General features: G+C 45.3%; 1 protein-coding gene across 1 annotated transcript in view; it reads left to right on the top strand.

The window, feature by feature from the left end:
• The window catches only part of Tbxas1 (thromboxane A synthase 1), a 152,659-nt gene that overhangs the window by 15,408 nt on the left and 118,880 nt on the right, over positions 1-18,371 (top strand). The window contains exons 2-3 of the mRNA XM_076832702.2: positions 15,275-15,368; positions 17,875-17,927. Coding sequence (XP_076688817.2) covers positions 15,275-15,368; positions 17,875-17,927 — 147 coding nt within the window. The remainder of the gene's footprint in view (positions 1-15,274; positions 15,369-17,874; positions 17,928-18,371) is intronic.

Here is an 18,371-nt window from a genome sequence, read left to right as displayed (position 1 = left end):
CTCAGTGATCTTGGGCTGGAGCTGTTGCCCTTTTATCTTGTATAATACAATTTCCAGCTGGACTCACCGTTGACCAAGCTAGCCCAGAGATCATCAAAGGCCCAATGGGTGAACTTGCCAAGAATTAGGTTAAGACAAAGATTTGGGGATTACTGGTACCAACAAGATGCAATAGGATTATGATTATTTTTGGAACCACTCACAATCTTCTTTTGTGCCTTTGAGTTGCTAAGTATTGTAAGCTGTGTGCCAAGCTGGGCATCAGAACTGGGTTCCCAGGCCTCTTCCAGGCAAATTGGCGTTTCACAGGGCAGTGGAAAGATGGGGGCATCGGCTGTGTCTGTGCAGGCGTGACCTCTAATCCAATTGGCAGATATTTTTTGAATGCCTACTCGGCTAGATAGGAAGGAACTTGGAATCATTCCGTGGACCCATTACAAATGCCCACTGCCTGTCACACCGACCTTGGCTGCTCAGAGATAACCAACCTCAGTTGGCCAAAGAAACAGCCCCTGTATTCCTCTCACAGGTCAGAACTCCACTTGATCTCAGTCTTGGAGCCCTGAAAATCACTCCAGGTGATTTGAACCCTGTAAATGGTACTGGTCTCATCTCCAGGGCCCCGTCCCACAAAGGAGACCAAGTAGGGCTCTCCGCACCCCATCTTTTTCAGATGAGTTGGTTTCTAGGCAATTTGATGCTCTGCAAATGTGAAATGAGACACGGTAGGGCCTGCTAGAGAGGAGCACAGAGCCCCGAGCCAGGCGCCTTGGGTTCAAATCTCTGCTATTACTAGCTGCAGGACCTGAGGCCCGTTATTTCATTTCCCTGAGTCTCACTTGTCCCGTCTGCAAAATGAAGGTAGTGACAGTATGTGCCCCAGAGGAGGGGAGAAGGAAACGAGTTCTCTGTATAGAGCAATCAGAAGGGCTCTTGGCCCACAGGGCAAGCATGGCCCTCTTACCATCAGGACACAGGCAGGAGCAGCCTGGGGTGCCCTCTCTGGGCTCTTAATTGTCTGTTGGGGTTCACTGGAGGCAGATGCTGCTCCTCTTTGAGGACTTCATAAAAACAAAGGATTAACTCCTGACGAGTAAAGCATCCTCATGGAAACTGAACCAGGTCCAGGAAATAGTGAACTTGGGCAGGACTACATTCCTACAAACACACACCTGTGTTCCCCTGTGATCCACTGGCAACCCTCCCTGTTAGGGACATGGTCACTCTTTGAGTCGCTGAGAACAATGTCTCCGTGGGCCCAGGATGATCTAGGTGGGCTCCAGGAGGAGGCAGCCCTTTCGGAGAAACCTAGGAACGAGCAGGACTTGCCAGGTAGAGAGTGGGTGGGTGCCCAGGGGAGAGCAGGGTCGGCGGGCACCGGGGGACGGAGGGCATCAGGATGCCACGTTCAGGGTCATGCAAGGGCAGGTTGGGTGCTTGGCCCCCCCTTAGAGGGACGAGCTCCTGAAACGCTGTGCTCTGGACACCCTGCCTACCTCTCCTGGGCCTGTCCTTGGAGAAGAGGCCAAAGCCCGAAACAACCAGGGATAACAGGAAGCATGAAGCTCGCGGGGGCTAAAGGGGCCCAGAGTCAACGACTGGGGCAGATCATCACAGGCCTCGACACCCAACAAAGGAGCGAGGGCGTGTCTGAAAGTGACAAGGAGCCACAGAGAATTCTGAGCAGACCCACAACACAGTCAGATTTATGTATTAGCACGTTCCTTAGGCCCTGGTGCAGAGGGCTGATGGGTGGACGGGAGAAACTGGAGGCTGGGTATCCTCAAAGGACTCTGTTGAAGAGTCCATGTCCAAAGGAGAGACAGGGATGGCTGGAGCCGGACGGGGCAGTTAGGAATGCATGTGGAGACCTCCTTCAGGAGAGGTCTAGACGCAGAGCCATGGTACTTGGGAATTGGCTGAAGACAGAGATTAAAAGAAAGAATCAAGACTTTGGCTATTCTGGGTCTCTTGTTCTTCCAAATGAACTTCAGGACTTTTTTTCCTAGTTCTATGAAGAATGTTATTGGTATTTTGATGGGGATTCCACTGAATTTGTATGTTGCTTTTGGTAGCACGGCCATTTTAACAGTATTAATTCTGCCTATTGGAGAACACGGAAGGCTTTGTACATTCTAAGGTCTTCTTCAACTTCTTTTTCAGTGTTCTATAGCCTTCATTGTAGAGGTCTTGACCTCCTTCATTAGGTTTATTCCCAATTATTTTATTTTATTGAGGTATTGTGACTACCTGATCTCAAATTATACGACAGAGCTCTAGTAATAAAAAATGGCAACAAAACAGGCACAAATCGCAATGGAATAGAATAGAAGACACAGACAAGTTCACATGCAGCCACTTGATACTTGATAAAGGTGCCAAAAACATACATTGGAGAAAAGTCAGCCTGTGGAACAAATGGTGCTGGGAAAATTGGAGACCACACGTAGAAGAATGAAACTAGATTCATGTGTTTCACCCTGAATAGAAGTCATCTCGGAGTGGATCAAAGCCCCAGAAATTAGACCAGAAACTCTGCAACCGCTAGAAGAAAATAGGTTCAGTACTCCAACATACTGGTACAAGCATTGGCTTCCTTAACAAGACCTCTAAAGCCCAAGAAATAAAACCAGGAATCAATAAGTGGGATGGCCTCGAATTAAAGACATTCTGCACAGCAAAGGAAACAATTAACAGCACAGAGAAAGAGCCCACGGAATGGGGGGAAACCTTTGCCAGCTGCTGCTCTGACCGGGGATCCATATCCAGGTTAGATAGATAACTCAAAATACTTAACTCCAAAGTGTGTGTGGGGGGAGACCAGTCAATAAATGGGCAAACGAAATAAACAGAGGCTTCTCAAAAGAAGGAATAAAAATGGCCAACAAATACATCCCACATCCCTAGCAATCATGGAAATGCAATTCTAACTAGAATTGGAACCACCATATGACCCGGCCACCCCACTCCTTGGTTTTTATCCTGAAAAAACTCCTCATACAGGCACATCAGTGTTTAGAGCAACACAATTCACAGTAGCCAAGTTATGGAACCAACCCAGGTGCCCATGAACGGATGCTGGGTAAAGACAGGGTGGTACACTTACACAATGGAGTTTTACTGAGTCATAAAGAAGAATGAAATTATGGCATTTTCTGGTGAATGAATGGAATTGGAGAACATCACGCTGAGTGACAAAGTGGGATTCAGAAAGTCCAGGGCTGCAGGGCGTGGTGGCCCACTCCTGTAATACCAGCAGCTCAGGAGGCTGAAGCAGGAAGCCCGCAAGTTCAAGGGCAGCCTCAGCAACTTAGTGAGGCCCTAAGCAACTTAGCAAGATCCTGTCTCTAAACAAAAAAATTAAAAGGGTTGGGGTTGTGGCTTGGTGGTTAAGCACCCCTGGGTTCAATATCTGGTACCCCTCCCCAAAAAGTCAAAGGTCAAATGTTTCCTCTCATATATGGAAGATAGACCAAAATAAGGGGGGGAAATGCCATGAAAATAGAAGGGAGATGAGTGGAGGGAGTGGAAGAAGGAGGAGGAGGGACAGAGAAAGAGAGGAAAGGTGGAAAGAACTGACCAAGTCATGCTATGCACACAGGAAGATGCCACAGTGCGTTCACCTTTATGTCTATTTATAAAGCACCAATTAAAAAAAAAACTATAAGTAAGTAGAAGAAAGACCAGTAGAGAAGAGGAAAGGGAACAGGGAGAAGGAAGAGGAAGGACTGGAGACCGAAATTCTACTCCCTGTGTGTATGGTTAGGTCAAAATAAGTCCTCAGCATCGTGGGGACTCTGACACCTGAGACAGACAGTTTTAAAAGAGAGTTGAAGACGGCGTCGGGGTTTGTAAACACTACTGATTTTGAGGACGTGGAGAAAACAGGCAAGAGCAGAAGCACTTAAGGACAGTGACCTCGGCTTTCCCAAGTCCAAGGTGACCCCCACTCCTCAGCGTGGCTCAGGGGCGGCTCCCTAGGAGCTGGGGTGTGTGCTCACCCTCTGCACGGCACCCACGCTCCGTTAAGTGCGGCTGAGCTGGATTAAGGGGCTTTCAGACCCCTTCCCGTCTGGCTCCTTGGCGCCTCGCTGGTCTTGGGGTGTCCAAGTGTGCTGTGAGGTCAGACCCGCACGGCGCATGTCCACCCTCCCCTCTGGACACCAGCACCCCGGGCTTCTGCTCCGGCCCCGTGATCTGGGGTTGGGGTCTGCATGTGACCAGACGCCAGGCAAAGGACACGGCTGGCTTGTGGCTCTTGGAGGTGAAGACAAAGAGGCACCAGGGGCTGTCAGGAGGCTGGGGGAGCTGCCGAGGTTGGCGAAGGAGTCTTATGAGAGATGATCTGGGATCAGAACGGCTGATTCAGCAGTGTTGGGGGAAATGGGAACTCTTGGGAGGTGTTTCAGAAGCCAAGTAGGGGGCAGGCAGAAGTGCTGAGGCCACAGGGTAGCATTTAGAGTCATACACTGGGACTAACTTCCTCTGACCCAGGCAACATCTGACCTTGTGGTCAACTAAGCTCCCCAGATCCTTTTCTGTAATCTTTAGTGGAGTCTGGTCTCACTCTCCTTGCACTGGAGAAGCATGAAAAATACCTGTTCTACGTGTAGTTCCCACCATTTTCATGAAAATAAAACCAGTGAAAGAGCGAGCTTTTGCTCTTTGAAACATTAATTAAAGGCACCACGGTTTCCTTATTTAACTGAGGGCTGCTACCTCATCTGGGATTAATAGCAAAGCAAGCGAGTCTTTGTTGTGCTTGACAAAATGATTAATTCAGACTCTAGGTGAATTTTGGTTTCTCCACAGCTTTTGATGTGCTAAGATTCCCCAATGAGAACAACATCATCAATTACTTAAACAAGCCACCACCTTGAGAGCGTAATTATCGGTGAGGCCCAGCCTGCTAATTGGCAGACAGAGAGACTCAAACTCCAAGGCTGTGGCCTCAACCCTGACCTGTTCTCGGAGGAACAAGAGTCCTTTAAATTGTAGCACGCTCCTGCGGATCTGGGGCAACTGAGTTATTTTTCCACCTCTGCGAAACACAGCTCAGGACTTGTGTCCCTGGAACCCAGAACCTGTGGCTGTGTTTTCTCCCATCCTGGCGGGCAGGGCGTGGGGGATGGCAGGAAGGCGCGTCCAACAGAAGCAGCGTCCTGCTCAAGAGCCAGCTCAGATTCTCCAGCTTCCAGAAGGAGCCAGATGAGGCGGGGGCTGCCCTGGGGCTGCCGCAGGACGGAAGCCACATCTGGGCTTCTGGCCTCCTGACAAGAAGCTGCGCAGGTACAAGAGGCAGCTTCGAAAGTTTTCGAACATATTTAAATGTTTAGATTCAATGTTTTCCCTCTGCATCCTGGAGGTCATCTTTGGCGTGGGGTTTATGCTGCTTCTCTAGATATCCCTGACTTTTCTGGCAGGAGGTGGAAGAGCTTGGTGTGGTTAAATTCAAATAATCAATACTTTAAAAAAAAAAAAAAGGATTTCATAAGTTCCAGCCAGTCACTGGCTGAACAATGCATTGCGGTGTGTTCTGGTTTTGACGTGGAAGCGAAGGTTGCACGTGTATTCACGTTGGGACACCACGTGTCTCTGTCAGTTTTTTTCTTACTGGGACAAAAGGGTAGGATACTCCCAGGATCCTTTGGTGCCACCTGTGTGCTGTGGCAGAGAACCAGAAATAAAGCCCGGGCTCCCACCTCTAGCTCCAGGCCTCCGCTTGACAGTCTTCTGGGAAATGGTCCTCTTTGGAAGTCCCTGGCCGTTTTTGTTTACAAACTTGTTTTGGCAGGGAAACAGTGAGCACCAGGCCCATTTGCCATTTGGGAATGGTGTTGAACAAATACGGTGTTGAACACCAAGAGTCAGAAGGATAACCAAAGCAGAAATTGTGTTTTTGAGTGGGTGCATCCTGTGGCAGGTCCTGTGACACTTCTTTGCTGTGAGGATCCTAGAGGATCATCATGTACATGCTTAAGTAACCATTTGCTTTGTGCTGTTGGATGTCTGTCTGGCCCCTAGGCTCTAAGTGGCATGGGTCAAGGTCATTGGCATCCTGGCATGTGGCACCCAGCTCCGTGCTGGCCTGTAGGAGGCGTCAGTGAATGAATACCTGTTGTCCCCACGGTTCTCTTTCCTGGTTACACATCAGTTAGCATCAGTCCCCACACTGCCAAGGACCGCTACTGAGACTTCCCCCCTTCCTACAGGGAAACCACCATTGTAGTTTGGAATAAACCCAACATCAAATGCAGACCAGCTCTCCGTAGTTCTGAGACCATGAGATTCATGTGGACCAGCCCTCCATGACTACTCTAAGAATGGCTGGGATTTCCTTTGTCATTCTCTGGCCACAGTGTCAAGTTATCAGTCAGGCCACAGAACCTAAATAAACAGACCTCATTTTCTGCCACAGCTTGCTTGGAACATCCTTGAGGATCCCCATTTCCTGGGAGGGTCCATGGACCATGGGTGGCAGATGAGATAAGGGGCGCACCTTAGAACTCTTCCATTGAAAAGTGTTTAGTTTCACCTTCAGTTTTTATTAATGGAAGGGGAACTGATTTTCACTTACGCTCATCACATGGAGTTTCCTTTTCAAATAAATGCATTTATTTAAAGGAAACTGGGAAGTAGGCAAAAGTTCATGCCGTTTTCAGACAAGGCCAAAATGACCAAGGTGCTCTACAAATGACTGGCTTTAGAAGATTTAGATCTTAGACTCCTGGAGACTATAGGACTTCCATTGAATTTCTTGCCCTGAAAACTTAACATAAAAATGGAAAAGTTTGTTCACTCTCTGCACTACAGTGATCATCAATGGGGTAACTTATTTCTGAAGTTGGAATATTTTCTGTAAAGTTCTCACCTGCTTGCCTTTGAGACACTAGGGCTACCAAAGCAAGATGGTGCTGCAGGATGGTGGAGCTGGGTGTGTTGGCTGCAGGGTCACTTCCCCTCTTCCCAGTAGCCTCACCATCCAGTCCTGTCCAAACAGAAGCCCAAGGCAACCTGTGGTGCTCGCCAAGGCATTTCTCCTTTTCAGACACACCCAAAATAAAATCTGGATCTGTATGTTTTAGAAGTTGGTGAGATGACTGAATCATGGCTCCCAAAGAGGTCCAGTGAAAGCCACCTTAAATGACAAAAGGAATTCTGAAGATCAATGATGTTGAGAATCTTGGGGAAGGGAGAATATCCTGGATTATCTGGGTGGGCCCCAAGTGTAATCACTGGGTCCTTGTTAAAGGGATGCAGTGGTACCGTGTGAGAGAAGGAAGAGCATTAACTAGGGGCAGAGATTGAACTGCCCTGGTCACAAGCCAAGGGGGACCAGAAGGAACAGCCTGCTTTACACCAGTGAGACTGATTTGGGACTTCTGGCCTCCAGAACTGTAAGAGAATAAATTAGTGTTGTTTCAAATCACTGTGTTTGTGGTTATTTGTTATAGCAGCAATAGGAAACTAATACAGTTGGGAAAAAAATAGCTGACTTTAAAAAATGCCTTCAATTTCTGGCAAGATTTACCATAGCAATCTTTTATATAATGCACCACTATACATTTAAGGTAACTCTAGTTACGAAGAACCTGATTAATGAATTTCAAAATCTATTTATTTCTAACAGGCATTCACATGGCTGAAATATCAAATATTAATTGCATGACATTTCACAATGGTGACACGTGATACTTTTGTATCATTTGAATTCATAGATTTAAACATATTGGGTGTGTTTCCTTCCATTGCAATTATTATTTTAGTGATGGAACTGTCTAAGTCCTGCTGGGGTAAAGCCAAGGAGTTAGTGGGTTTGTTCTGGAGATTCCAAGGGAGTATCTGATCCTTGCCTTGCTGATTCGTGGCTGCATATTTTGGATCTCTGCTCCTGCCTTCCCTGAAGTAAGTGTGTGTGGGGGAGATATCTTCATCTGGGTGGGGAGTTGTATTTTGAGCAATTATATACTCTACTGCATCCCAGGGTTTCTGGCTTGAAAAATCAGTGAACTGTGGTGACAATGGTGTTGAGGAACAATAGATTTAGAGGGAAAATCTAATATCTTAATCTAAAATCTAATAAAATATAAGTCAGATTAGATATTTATATTTTAAAATGCCCAGTAGACATTAAAAGGCTGCCATTAAGTTGGAAGTTGGGTAAAAAAGACGAATTCGGAGGAGAGAACGGAGCCAGAGGTAGGAATGCAGGGTCTCTGACTCATGGTGGGAGGCACCTACAGGGGCAACCCCTGGGGAGGGAGGGGTGACGTCATGGAAAGAGAGAGGAGTGTTGCAGGAAGTGGGTCCCAGTCAGCTCTGTCCAAATGCTACTGAGAGTTCAAGTGAAAAAGACTAGTAGGAAACCCTGTGATTGACAAGCTCAAAACCAGCAGTGAACTTGACCAGGGCATCCCAGGGAAGCTCAGTGGCACTGGTGGAGGAGAGGCAAGGATGCAGAAGGGGAGAGAACACACTGGTGCTGCCTTCAAGGAGCTTCCCGTGCAGCGAGGAAGGGCAAGCAGAGTCCAGAATTGAGGAGCTGCCTTTCTTCCTGAGATGGGAGACGCTGGGCTACGTTTGAGTCCTGACAGGGATGATCAAATAGAAAAGTGCAACAGGAAAAGAATAATTGAGAAGAACGAGGAACCGGTGGGCAGAGGACAGAAGTGAAGGGGTTGGCGTCAGAGAGACAGACTCTCTCTCTTCCCCTCCGTTCGCCAGTGATACTCTGATCACACCTCTGGTTTCTGAGCAGCCTGCCTTTGTGCTCCATAGACTTGCTGCGTGTTTTCGTGGGGTGGTTTATCCACAAGTCCCAGCCTCGAGGAGAGCAAGGAACGGGCTAGTGGACCAAGTAGACAACGGCACCCTTTGAAATGTGGCCAACCTGGCTTTACCTCTGATGCAGTGGGGACCCCAGGGTCTTTGTTTAACCTCCACGCTTTAACCTCGCAAGCAGTAAATGAGAATATTTCTACTTTTATAAGGCTGTTGGGAGGTCACCCAAGACTGTGCATAAGAACTTCGCCACAGGACCTAGGACATAGGGAACTCTGAGACCTATTGTGAATTACAATAGTAATGATTATATAACTTGTATGACTGTGTAAACGTAGAACTGTTTTTCTTATGTGATGACAGGGTTGTCTTAAGGCTCTTGATTGCACTATGTTTTTGTGGCACTTACACTACTGAAGAAAGAACTCAAGTTGGCTAAATTCTTATATATTTATTTAGTAGTCCTCTATTTTTTCCCCCAGAGTTATGAAGATCATAAACTGCTGTCTGTTTCTGAACGTTTGGGAACACATTATAATGACTGTCACTAAATCTACAGATTTGGACAGAATTAGAAAACAATAGGAAGGTCTTGCAACTCCAAAATATTTATTCCTTGTACTTATAGCACATTTTATATTTAGAGATTCCCTATTAGAGTGAGATTATTAGACCATAATGAAGTATTTACATTTTGAAATGTGTGGGATGAAGCTAAAGAAATACTTAAAGGGAGATTTATGGCTTTAAATGCATTCAATCAAAATAAGTGATCTAAATCATGAATAAAGTAAAAGAAAAAAAATCAACAAAGTCAAACCCAGAGAAAATAGAAAGAAGACCATAATCAAAATGTGCACATAAATTAATGAGGTAAAAAACAACAAAAAGTTGGAAATGATCCACAAAAAATAAAAACAAAAACTGGTGCTTGACAAGATTAATATAACAGACAAACCTATGGCAAGACTAATCAAGAAGCAAAACAAGGGAAATATCATGACCTCAATAAAGGATACCTATAAAATCTACAGCAAAACCTCACACTTACTTTTGAAACAGTAGATGTATTCCTATAAATCAGGAACAAGAGACTCACTCTTATTGCATCTTTTTAAATATTATACTAGAGACAACAGACAATGTAATAAGAAAAGAAAATAAAAAGTGAGGCAAAGGCTTTAAAAAGAAAGAGATAAATTGATATTATTTGCATGAAATAGAACTGTCAATGTAGGAAATCAAAAATTTCTACATGTAAATCAGTATAACTAATAAGAAAATTCAAAAGGATCATTGACTACAACATTGGTATTTAAAAAATGATGTTCCTACAAATGAGCTATGCTCATAGTGAATATATGTAAATAGCAAAAAGATACTCTTCATGCACAAAATAATAAAGTGTTACTGAAGGACAGAGAAAATAGAGAGACTAAACATTTATAGGTGAGAAGAGACAGAAATTTGAGCAAAAAACGCTAGAACTGTGAGGGAAGAAACCTTGCTTATTGTAATTCTTTCTAGTTTTTTTCCTCTTTACATTTTTATATGTTTGAGATCATGTTCTCTACAATTTTTCTATGTTTTAATAATGTTGATATTCTCTAAATTAATTGATAAATTTAGTGCAATTCCAAGAAAAATCCCAACAGGATTTTTTTTAATCCAATTAGACTGATTAACTCTAAAATTAATACAAGAAAGTAAGATAAAAAACATTTTAGAGTTATAATAATTAAAACAGTAAGGCATTGGCATAAGCTAGAGAAAAGGATCAGAAGAGACCCATGCACCCACACCACTAAGGTACGTAACAGAGAGAGGTGGCGTTATACCTGAGAGGGAAAGGCAGTGGGGCAGTAGGGCACACTGTCCCTTTGCCACCCCAGGGCAGGGGCAGGATCGTTTAGCCAGGATCCCAGGGAGGGAACAGTCTGATGGGCCACCTCTCCTGGTAGACCCTGTCTCAGCATTCCCCCTGAGGTTCATTTCTCTTCCCCAGAAGCTGGGAAGTTCCTCTGAGCAAGAGATACGAGAATTTCATTTCTAGGGGGAAATGCCCATCGTCATAGTTCAGTAAAGGGACATTCTTCTTTGCAGGTGGTAGCTTAGGGGGTCGTCCAGCTGCTACCGACACAGAGCCAATGTGCACCGAGTGATTCCCAGCCCTCCGGAAAGCTGAGAGCAAGGTCTTGAGGGAAGGACGAGGGAACCAAAAACGGCAATGAAAGTGTCGGAGCAGACCTCAGTGCTGAAAGGGGAACCGAGAGGCTCACATCAACGGTTTCAGTGTCTCCCCAGGAACATCTGCCTCGAGGCTTGACTTAGGCTATTTCTGTCCGTAGAGTTTCTCACTTGTGCGTGTGAGGGAGGAAGAGGGGAGAAAAGAGAAGCAAAGGATATAATCTCAACCAACGAGACTGTAGATCATTCTTATCTAAATGAATGGAAGCTATTCCAAATTCACCTACCATCTCCCCCTCTGTGCCCACACATGGGGAGTCAGCTTGTGGTCACCTATCAATGATGGCTCATCTTCTAACCAGTCCTTTAATCAGCCGGGAGAAGACAATTCTGCCTGCACCTAGATAAGCCACAGTGGAAATGAGAAGGAGAAAGAAAGGAGAGGAAAGAGAGGGGACAGGGAAGGAGGGAGGAAGGATTTCAAAGTTGGGAAATATTTTTGAACTCAGAAAAGAAGCAATAACAAAATAATTTTTTTCTAATAATGAAAGGAAGAAAGAAATATTGATGTGTCTACCAAATTAGGAAAGAATTTCTATGAAAGCATTTGGTGAAATGGGAATGGGACAGTGAGATAAACAGGGGAAAACTTTCCAGAAAGCATCTGGCATTACATATCCATGTTCAAAACCAGTGATTCATGAATTTCAGGTTTGGAACATCTTTATACACAAAATGCTGGAAAACTCAGAGGCACTAAAATATTCATCATTGTAGCAGGACTTAAAGTAGATCAAAGTATTGAGAGCACTATGAATATTTAACAATACACATAATTTAGTTAATTATGAAATATCCACAAGAGGAATACTATATAATCATGAAGATAATATTCATAGAGGTTTAATAACATGGAGATTTTTTGCTTATGCTAAATGTACAAAGGCAGACATATAGATAAATAAAACAGAAAAAATATAGAGAATCTGATCTCGAACATATAAAAATTCACAGAGGAAAGAACTAGAAATAACTATAATAAAACAACAGTATGTTTTCTTCTTAATAGTTCATCCTAGTTTTTTTTACCCAAATTTCTGTCAAGCACTTTAAGGTCTACCTTCTGGAAACCCAACAAATCTTACATTCTGCTCCTATTTCTTAACAAAACTTTGTTTTAAAAAGAGAGCAATTTAAGGCCCTCCTCTGATAAAGCTTCTGATGTGACCGTGACTTTTTTCAGAATTGCTGGTGAGGCCTCGGACAGCCAGGCATCACAACAAAGGGCTTTTCTTCTCCAAAGAGTGGGACCCTGACTTCCTTTAGTCTAAGACCATCACTATATTTATCCCTTTCACCCTCTCAAAGACATCCACAGCCTCTGCAATCTGCAAAAACAGCTCAACAAATAGGAGTTCTTTGCCCTTTTTGATTCATCAAAAGCATCCCCCCGTTTATCGTGAGTGGCTCTGGGGCTAACCGTGGGCCTCACACCTGTGTTGAGTGCCTGAAGAGATGACATTGTCTTGAGGAAAATCTTTGACCTTCAAAATTTGAGCTCGATTTTGAAAGTGATCCCTATGGCTCAGTGTGTTTTGAGAAGGGACAGTGTAAGTTTATCCTCCAGAATCTCAGGACACAGTCCTACAGTATTTAATGCCTGATTCAGTTGTGAAAATCAGACCAAAGAATCTATCCGAGGCTATCTACACTTTCAGTTGTCATTTATCCCTAATGTAAACAATGACAGATGTCCATAATCATCGCCGTGTGATACATTTGCATTAATTCCTGTCACACGAAAGCTGTTCTAAATGTCACAACACGGGAATGGCACGTTACCTGCTTTTCACAGTAGCATCCCAGGCCACCTGTACATTTTTGGATGGCACAGGAATTAATGACACAATTTGACACAAAAAAAAAATTTCTTTGACAATGACAAGTTTTAAAGTAACAAGAGGAAATTCTTAAAAAATCTTTCCATCAACTGTCTAAAACCCATCCATTGGTATTCCTGGTGTACCGCTTTCCTAGAGATGCCACATCCCAGTACCCCAAACTGGGTGCCTTAAAACACCAGAAATAAGGAACCCCATCATTTGGATTAGGTCTACTTCAGTATGACCTCGTCCTAATAATGATGTTTGCAATGACCCTATTCCCCCATAAGGTCGCTCTCTGACATCCTGGAGGTAGACTTCCACTTCACTTTTTGAACTTATCAATCCCATTATAAGTGGAGTCCATGGATTTGGGTGCAGAGCTGTAGAGACAGAAGGCTGTGTGTGGACCCTGGGGCCAGTCAGCAGGAGGAGGAAATAAGAACAAGACGAATGGAATCCGCTTTGCGATTCTGCTCTAAGTCTGGTGGCAGACTTCTGTCCCTGCAGATTTGGGTGCAGGGACTGTGGTTACTGATGACGATACTGGGCCAATCCCCAGCTGAACACACTCACAGTCTGCACTTGAATCCAGGCTGCAGAGTGAAGTTTGTGGTTGCGGCCAGGACACTCTCTGCTTGATGCCATATGTTTGAAAATGTCTAAATTTTGTGCAGAGACACACGGGCAGTGTTCTTGTAAGTGCAGTTACATAATTAGGGCATGGACTTGCATAATAATTAGCATGTGTAATTAGGCACAGACTTCTTGTCCTTTAATTAGACAATCAAGACATCTAATTACAAAATTAAGATGTAATTACGTGGCCCAAGATCTTCATAGTTCTTTCCACCCATTAGAGATTCCATTTAGAAGATAATTCACACAAAAAAAAATTTGATGAAGAAATCAACATAGACTCCCAATCTGAGGACGTTAAAGAAAATGTTAAGTGATCTTTCCCCTTAGTGCAAGGGTAGTTGCTTAAAATATCATCACCCCCCTGAAAGAACAACTTTTACCAGCTATGCGTCAACCTTTGGTACATGCACTAATGAAGAGGAATATTGGCATGACTAATCCGTGTAATTCACTGTGGCTCTGGAGGAGGGTTTATAATTACACTTGAACATGGACTTAAATGTGACGTCCTGGGAATTCATTCAAACCTAATAATGCCCCAGATGGAAATCTTAGGAGAGCTGGGAGGAGAACTACCCTCCCCATCACCCCGCTTGGGTCTCCCCTGCACCCCCTTTATTTTATTTTATTTTTTACAGCCACTTTAAAATAGACCTATTATTCAGAATAATGCTAACTCAGAATCCAAGTTCTGACGTCCTTTCTCTGAATATCTGAGTACTGGCCGAAATGTTCTTAAGTGCTCCTTATCAGACTACAGGTGGAAAAGGTCAAAAAATGTAGCAAGTATTCCATCCTTCCCATAAGCGAGCGATTCTCCCCACACTGTTTTTTTTTTTTTTTTTTTGAGCTCTGGTGCTTCTAGGAAGCCGGATAATAGTGTTATTCCCTGTTATTTTTCCTTGCCCCTAAATCGTGATTTGGCTGATCTCTGCATGGTACTGCACGCCCAGTTGGACTCATGGGTTTTTCTGAACTAACTGAACTTTCGACCTAACTGGCTGGCTGGTGAGGGATCCGAACCATATGTCCAGGTTTTTCGGAGCCAGTTCTGACTTTAGCTGTGTTCTCCCTCTGTTCCCATAAACTGCTAAACTATCCTGGTAATTCCAATGTTGTGACAGCCACGCTGCACTTCTCAGACTGCCACTCTCTCCTGGGAAGTGGCACAGAAATCTGTCGGACCACACTTCCTGATCTGGGGTTAAGACAATCTGCTTTCCATATGGTCTCAGGCCAGGAAAACAAGACTCGAAGGGGTCCTGAGTGGTTGGCGACAGGATCTCCTCTCTATGGCTGGCCCCTGTCCTTCTTTTTCACGTGACGAGGGACAGGTTATGTATGGAGGGGAAGTCAGTGTTGATCAACAGAACAAGCAGATGCACGGAAGACTTGTGTTCTGCCTTTGCTGGTTGTCACCTGGTTTCCAAGCTCATGGCAGGTTGATAGGCAGAGGAACCCAACAGGGTAAGGTTCCTTTTGGGGAGTTTACTGATGGGGTTCTCAGGGAGGGGAGGGCAGTCGGACCCCCTCATCCCTAAGGCAGTCCCCAGCCCTGAGGTTTTGGATCCCTTGATCTTTGACCTGCCACTCAAGAAGAGGCATTGCTGAGTTCCCGTCCTGCCACAGGACTCTGTCCCTCAGCCCTTAGATGGGTCAACTCGGTGCGTATTCTCCTGTCCTTCCCTCCAGGGAACTCAAGAACCCTGATTCCTAACAGGGTCAAAGTCATGACTGTAAACTTGAGTTTCTTGGTGTTTGAACTTGGCTTCTCCCCCCAGGTACTCCACATCGGCGTTCTCAAGGCTGGAGGAGTTGGGCGTCCCACATCCCAGGCCTTCTCCTTTTATTGGCAACTTGACATTCTTCCGCCAGGTAAGGCCCTGACTTGCTGAGGCCAGGGAAGTTCTGTCGTTCATCCATTCACCCCAAACCCCATTTACTGAGGATGGAAATACGCCAGATCCCGGAACGCAGCGGTAGAACTCATACCCTCAAGTGCACCACCAAACAATGGTGTCCAACGCCGGATGGGAGGTGCCCTGGCTCGGTTGGGCAGTACAGATGGTAGCTGGGGTTGTGCTTTGGAGGAGAAGGAGATGTGTCAGGGCAGAATCATCCTGGGAGAGTTCCTAAAGTAGGGGGTCCTGGGGGTGCTGTAGACAAGGATACCCACGCCGGGTGGGGAGCCTCATGTGAGGGGACCCAGCAACAGGAGGGGGTGGCAAAGGTCGACCAGCTGCCTGGAGCACCTAGAAGCCAAAGATCAGGGAAGGAGGCTGAGGAAGGAGGCTGTGTGAGGGAGACGGGCTACACACCTCAGGCCAGGAGGGCGAGCAAAGGATTCTTCATCCACCACCATCTCTGGGTAGCAGAGGGACATCAAAATAGAACAATACTCAGGGGACAAGAATCTAAGTGTCGCTGACGTGGAGGCTGATGAGGAGAGGGCTTGGTGCTGGGTGGGGACAACAGCCAACAGAAAAGAACACGGGGACAAAATTAAGAACTCTGGTGACCAGTAAGGTGCAGAGGACTGAAGGTAAGCTGAGTCTAACATCAGCCTGAGTCTTGATGCAGAGAGTGCCCGTGGGGTGACCACAGGGGAAGGCTGGGGGTCGCTGGTGCGGCGAGAAAGTATGATTTTAAGTATGTCACCTTTGACCTGCCAGAGCAACCTGCAAGTGGAAATGGCCAGTACCTATTTCTAGATACACCCAGGTCCCCATTGTCTACAGTTTTGTTTGCTCTTCCCTCACGTTGGATTTCTCAGAGGGCTGTTGGTTTATTCTGCCAACTCAAGGGACCCGGACACCAGACCCAACATCAGGAGCCAACAGATCCTGGGTATGAAGAGCCACACAAGAGCAGGAAGGAAGAGTTTGGGTTAACCCCGATAATGACCCTAACACTCTTGGCCACTTCCCCTGTCCCTGCCCTGCAAAGTCTGGCCTTTGGCGCTCGATAGAAAATGACCACAGCTATTCCTGTCCCTTTTCCTCCCGATTTCTTCCCAGTCCTCTCGTCCCTTGTCTGCCCTTCACCATGGGCTGTTTTTCTCTTCCTGGCTTGGTTTAAACACCTCTTCTCTCATGGCTCTCTCCAGGGTGACCAGTTCACAAGTCTCAAACCCACAGACAATAGCTCATTGAGGCTTCTTGTGGATCCTTGCAGCAAGTGTGAAGAAATTTAAAAGTGTCAAAATAGAACAACAAGCCAGATAGGAAACATAAAGAAAGTAAACTTCACATGGAGCTAGGGGAAAATGATCTGCCGGGTTCCACTGAGTCATTAATTTGGTATTAACGTTTTGAGGGGAACAGTGTTAACTGTCGATGTGAGGAGAACACAGAGCCGCTGCCTCTGGATGACTTCCCACATATGCTCCTTCTCAGCCGTCGTCTCTGTATGTACTAAAGCCTGCCAAGCACTTTCTAGAACATACTCATTGCATGGCTTGCTTTTCCATTCACATAATCTTTCCTTGATAGAGAACTGACTTGCACTTTGAAATTCGGTGGCGTTAATGAGAAGAGAGCATGCATCTACTCGGGAAAGGAACTATCCGTTTCTAACCCCCGACTCTCCACTCCAGCCCTGTGCATCTGCTCATCTACTACATGCCCACACCACATCTAGAATTTTCCACCCACGCCCACCCAACCCAGGTGCATTTCATGTACACGTCACTCCCACCACATCTGACATATTCCCACCCCAAGCCGTGGGACTTCCCCGTGCCTGCACACACACCCATCTCCATCACACGACCCTATCCCTACAGCACAGTGGGTCTAGGATCATCTGACCTCCACCCCGCCCATCCCATGTGCATCTTTGGTACACTTCACCATGAGATGTACGTAGCGCTTCATCCTAAAGTTACTTGAAGGTTCTTATGTGCTGCTGAATATGTTGGTTTTACTTAAAATCTCACTTGGATCACAAGAATTCCAAATATGTAATGATTCAGACGGACGCAGTGGAAGTTCACATACATAGGCCATGAAGAGGAACTTGGCCAAATAATGATAGGAATAGGAACCAAATCTCAGAGGGGAACATTACAGTTGAGAAAGCAAACCACTTCAAATATTTTAGCAGCAATTATCCACAAATAGTTTAAGTCCTGATGACCTCCTCTGTCCATTAACGCAGAACTGCTGAGAGCTTTACTTGGCAGAATTTTTTTAAAAGTTATTCGTTTATCCCATATCCCACAGTACTTGAAAGCAATATAACTTCAATTCTTTTTTTTTTTTTTAATTGTTTATATAACTGTGTTCTGGCTGTTCCAAATCTTTTTTTGTTTCTGAATAAGTTTGAATAATTGAAATGTTGCTTCATCTTTTTCTCACTATAGTGCCGTGTTTTTCCTCAGGGTTTCTGGGAAAGCCAAATGGAGCTCAGAAAACAATATGGATCTCTGTGTGGGTAAGAACGGAGCTTAATTTTTCTATCTTGGTTTCTGAATCCTGAACTGATGTAGAAGTAATGTCAAGAATGGGAATGCTACCAGTATTTCTATTTTTCAAGGGTCCACAAGGAGGGTTCCTGGCAGTATAGACAACGTTCCTAAAGAAGACCCGGGTGGGAGGGAGCGCCTTGCGAGCCTGAAATATACTCTAGACCTTCAAAGCTTGCTGGACTGGGTTCCTTTATCTCCACTTTCCTATCACTATGCGAAGGATACACTGGGACAATGTGGCCCTCCAGGCCTCAGAGCAAGAAGGCCAATTTGCCTTGATGACCAGGACAGGTCTCGCCGCATGAACTCATCAAAATCTTTCTTGGACCTGTATGGTTCAACCCTAGGGCTACAGTGCCCTGCCAGCAATACTATTATCATACAACTTATCATCCAGTCCAGAAAACTTT

This window comes from Callospermophilus lateralis, chromosome 1, assembly GCF_048772815.1.
Source record: "Callospermophilus lateralis isolate mCalLat2 chromosome 1, mCalLat2.hap1, whole genome shotgun sequence".
Lineage (NCBI taxonomy): Eukaryota > Metazoa > Chordata > Mammalia > Rodentia > Sciuridae > Callospermophilus > Callospermophilus lateralis.
This window is presented reverse-complemented; position numbering and strand designations above follow the sequence as displayed.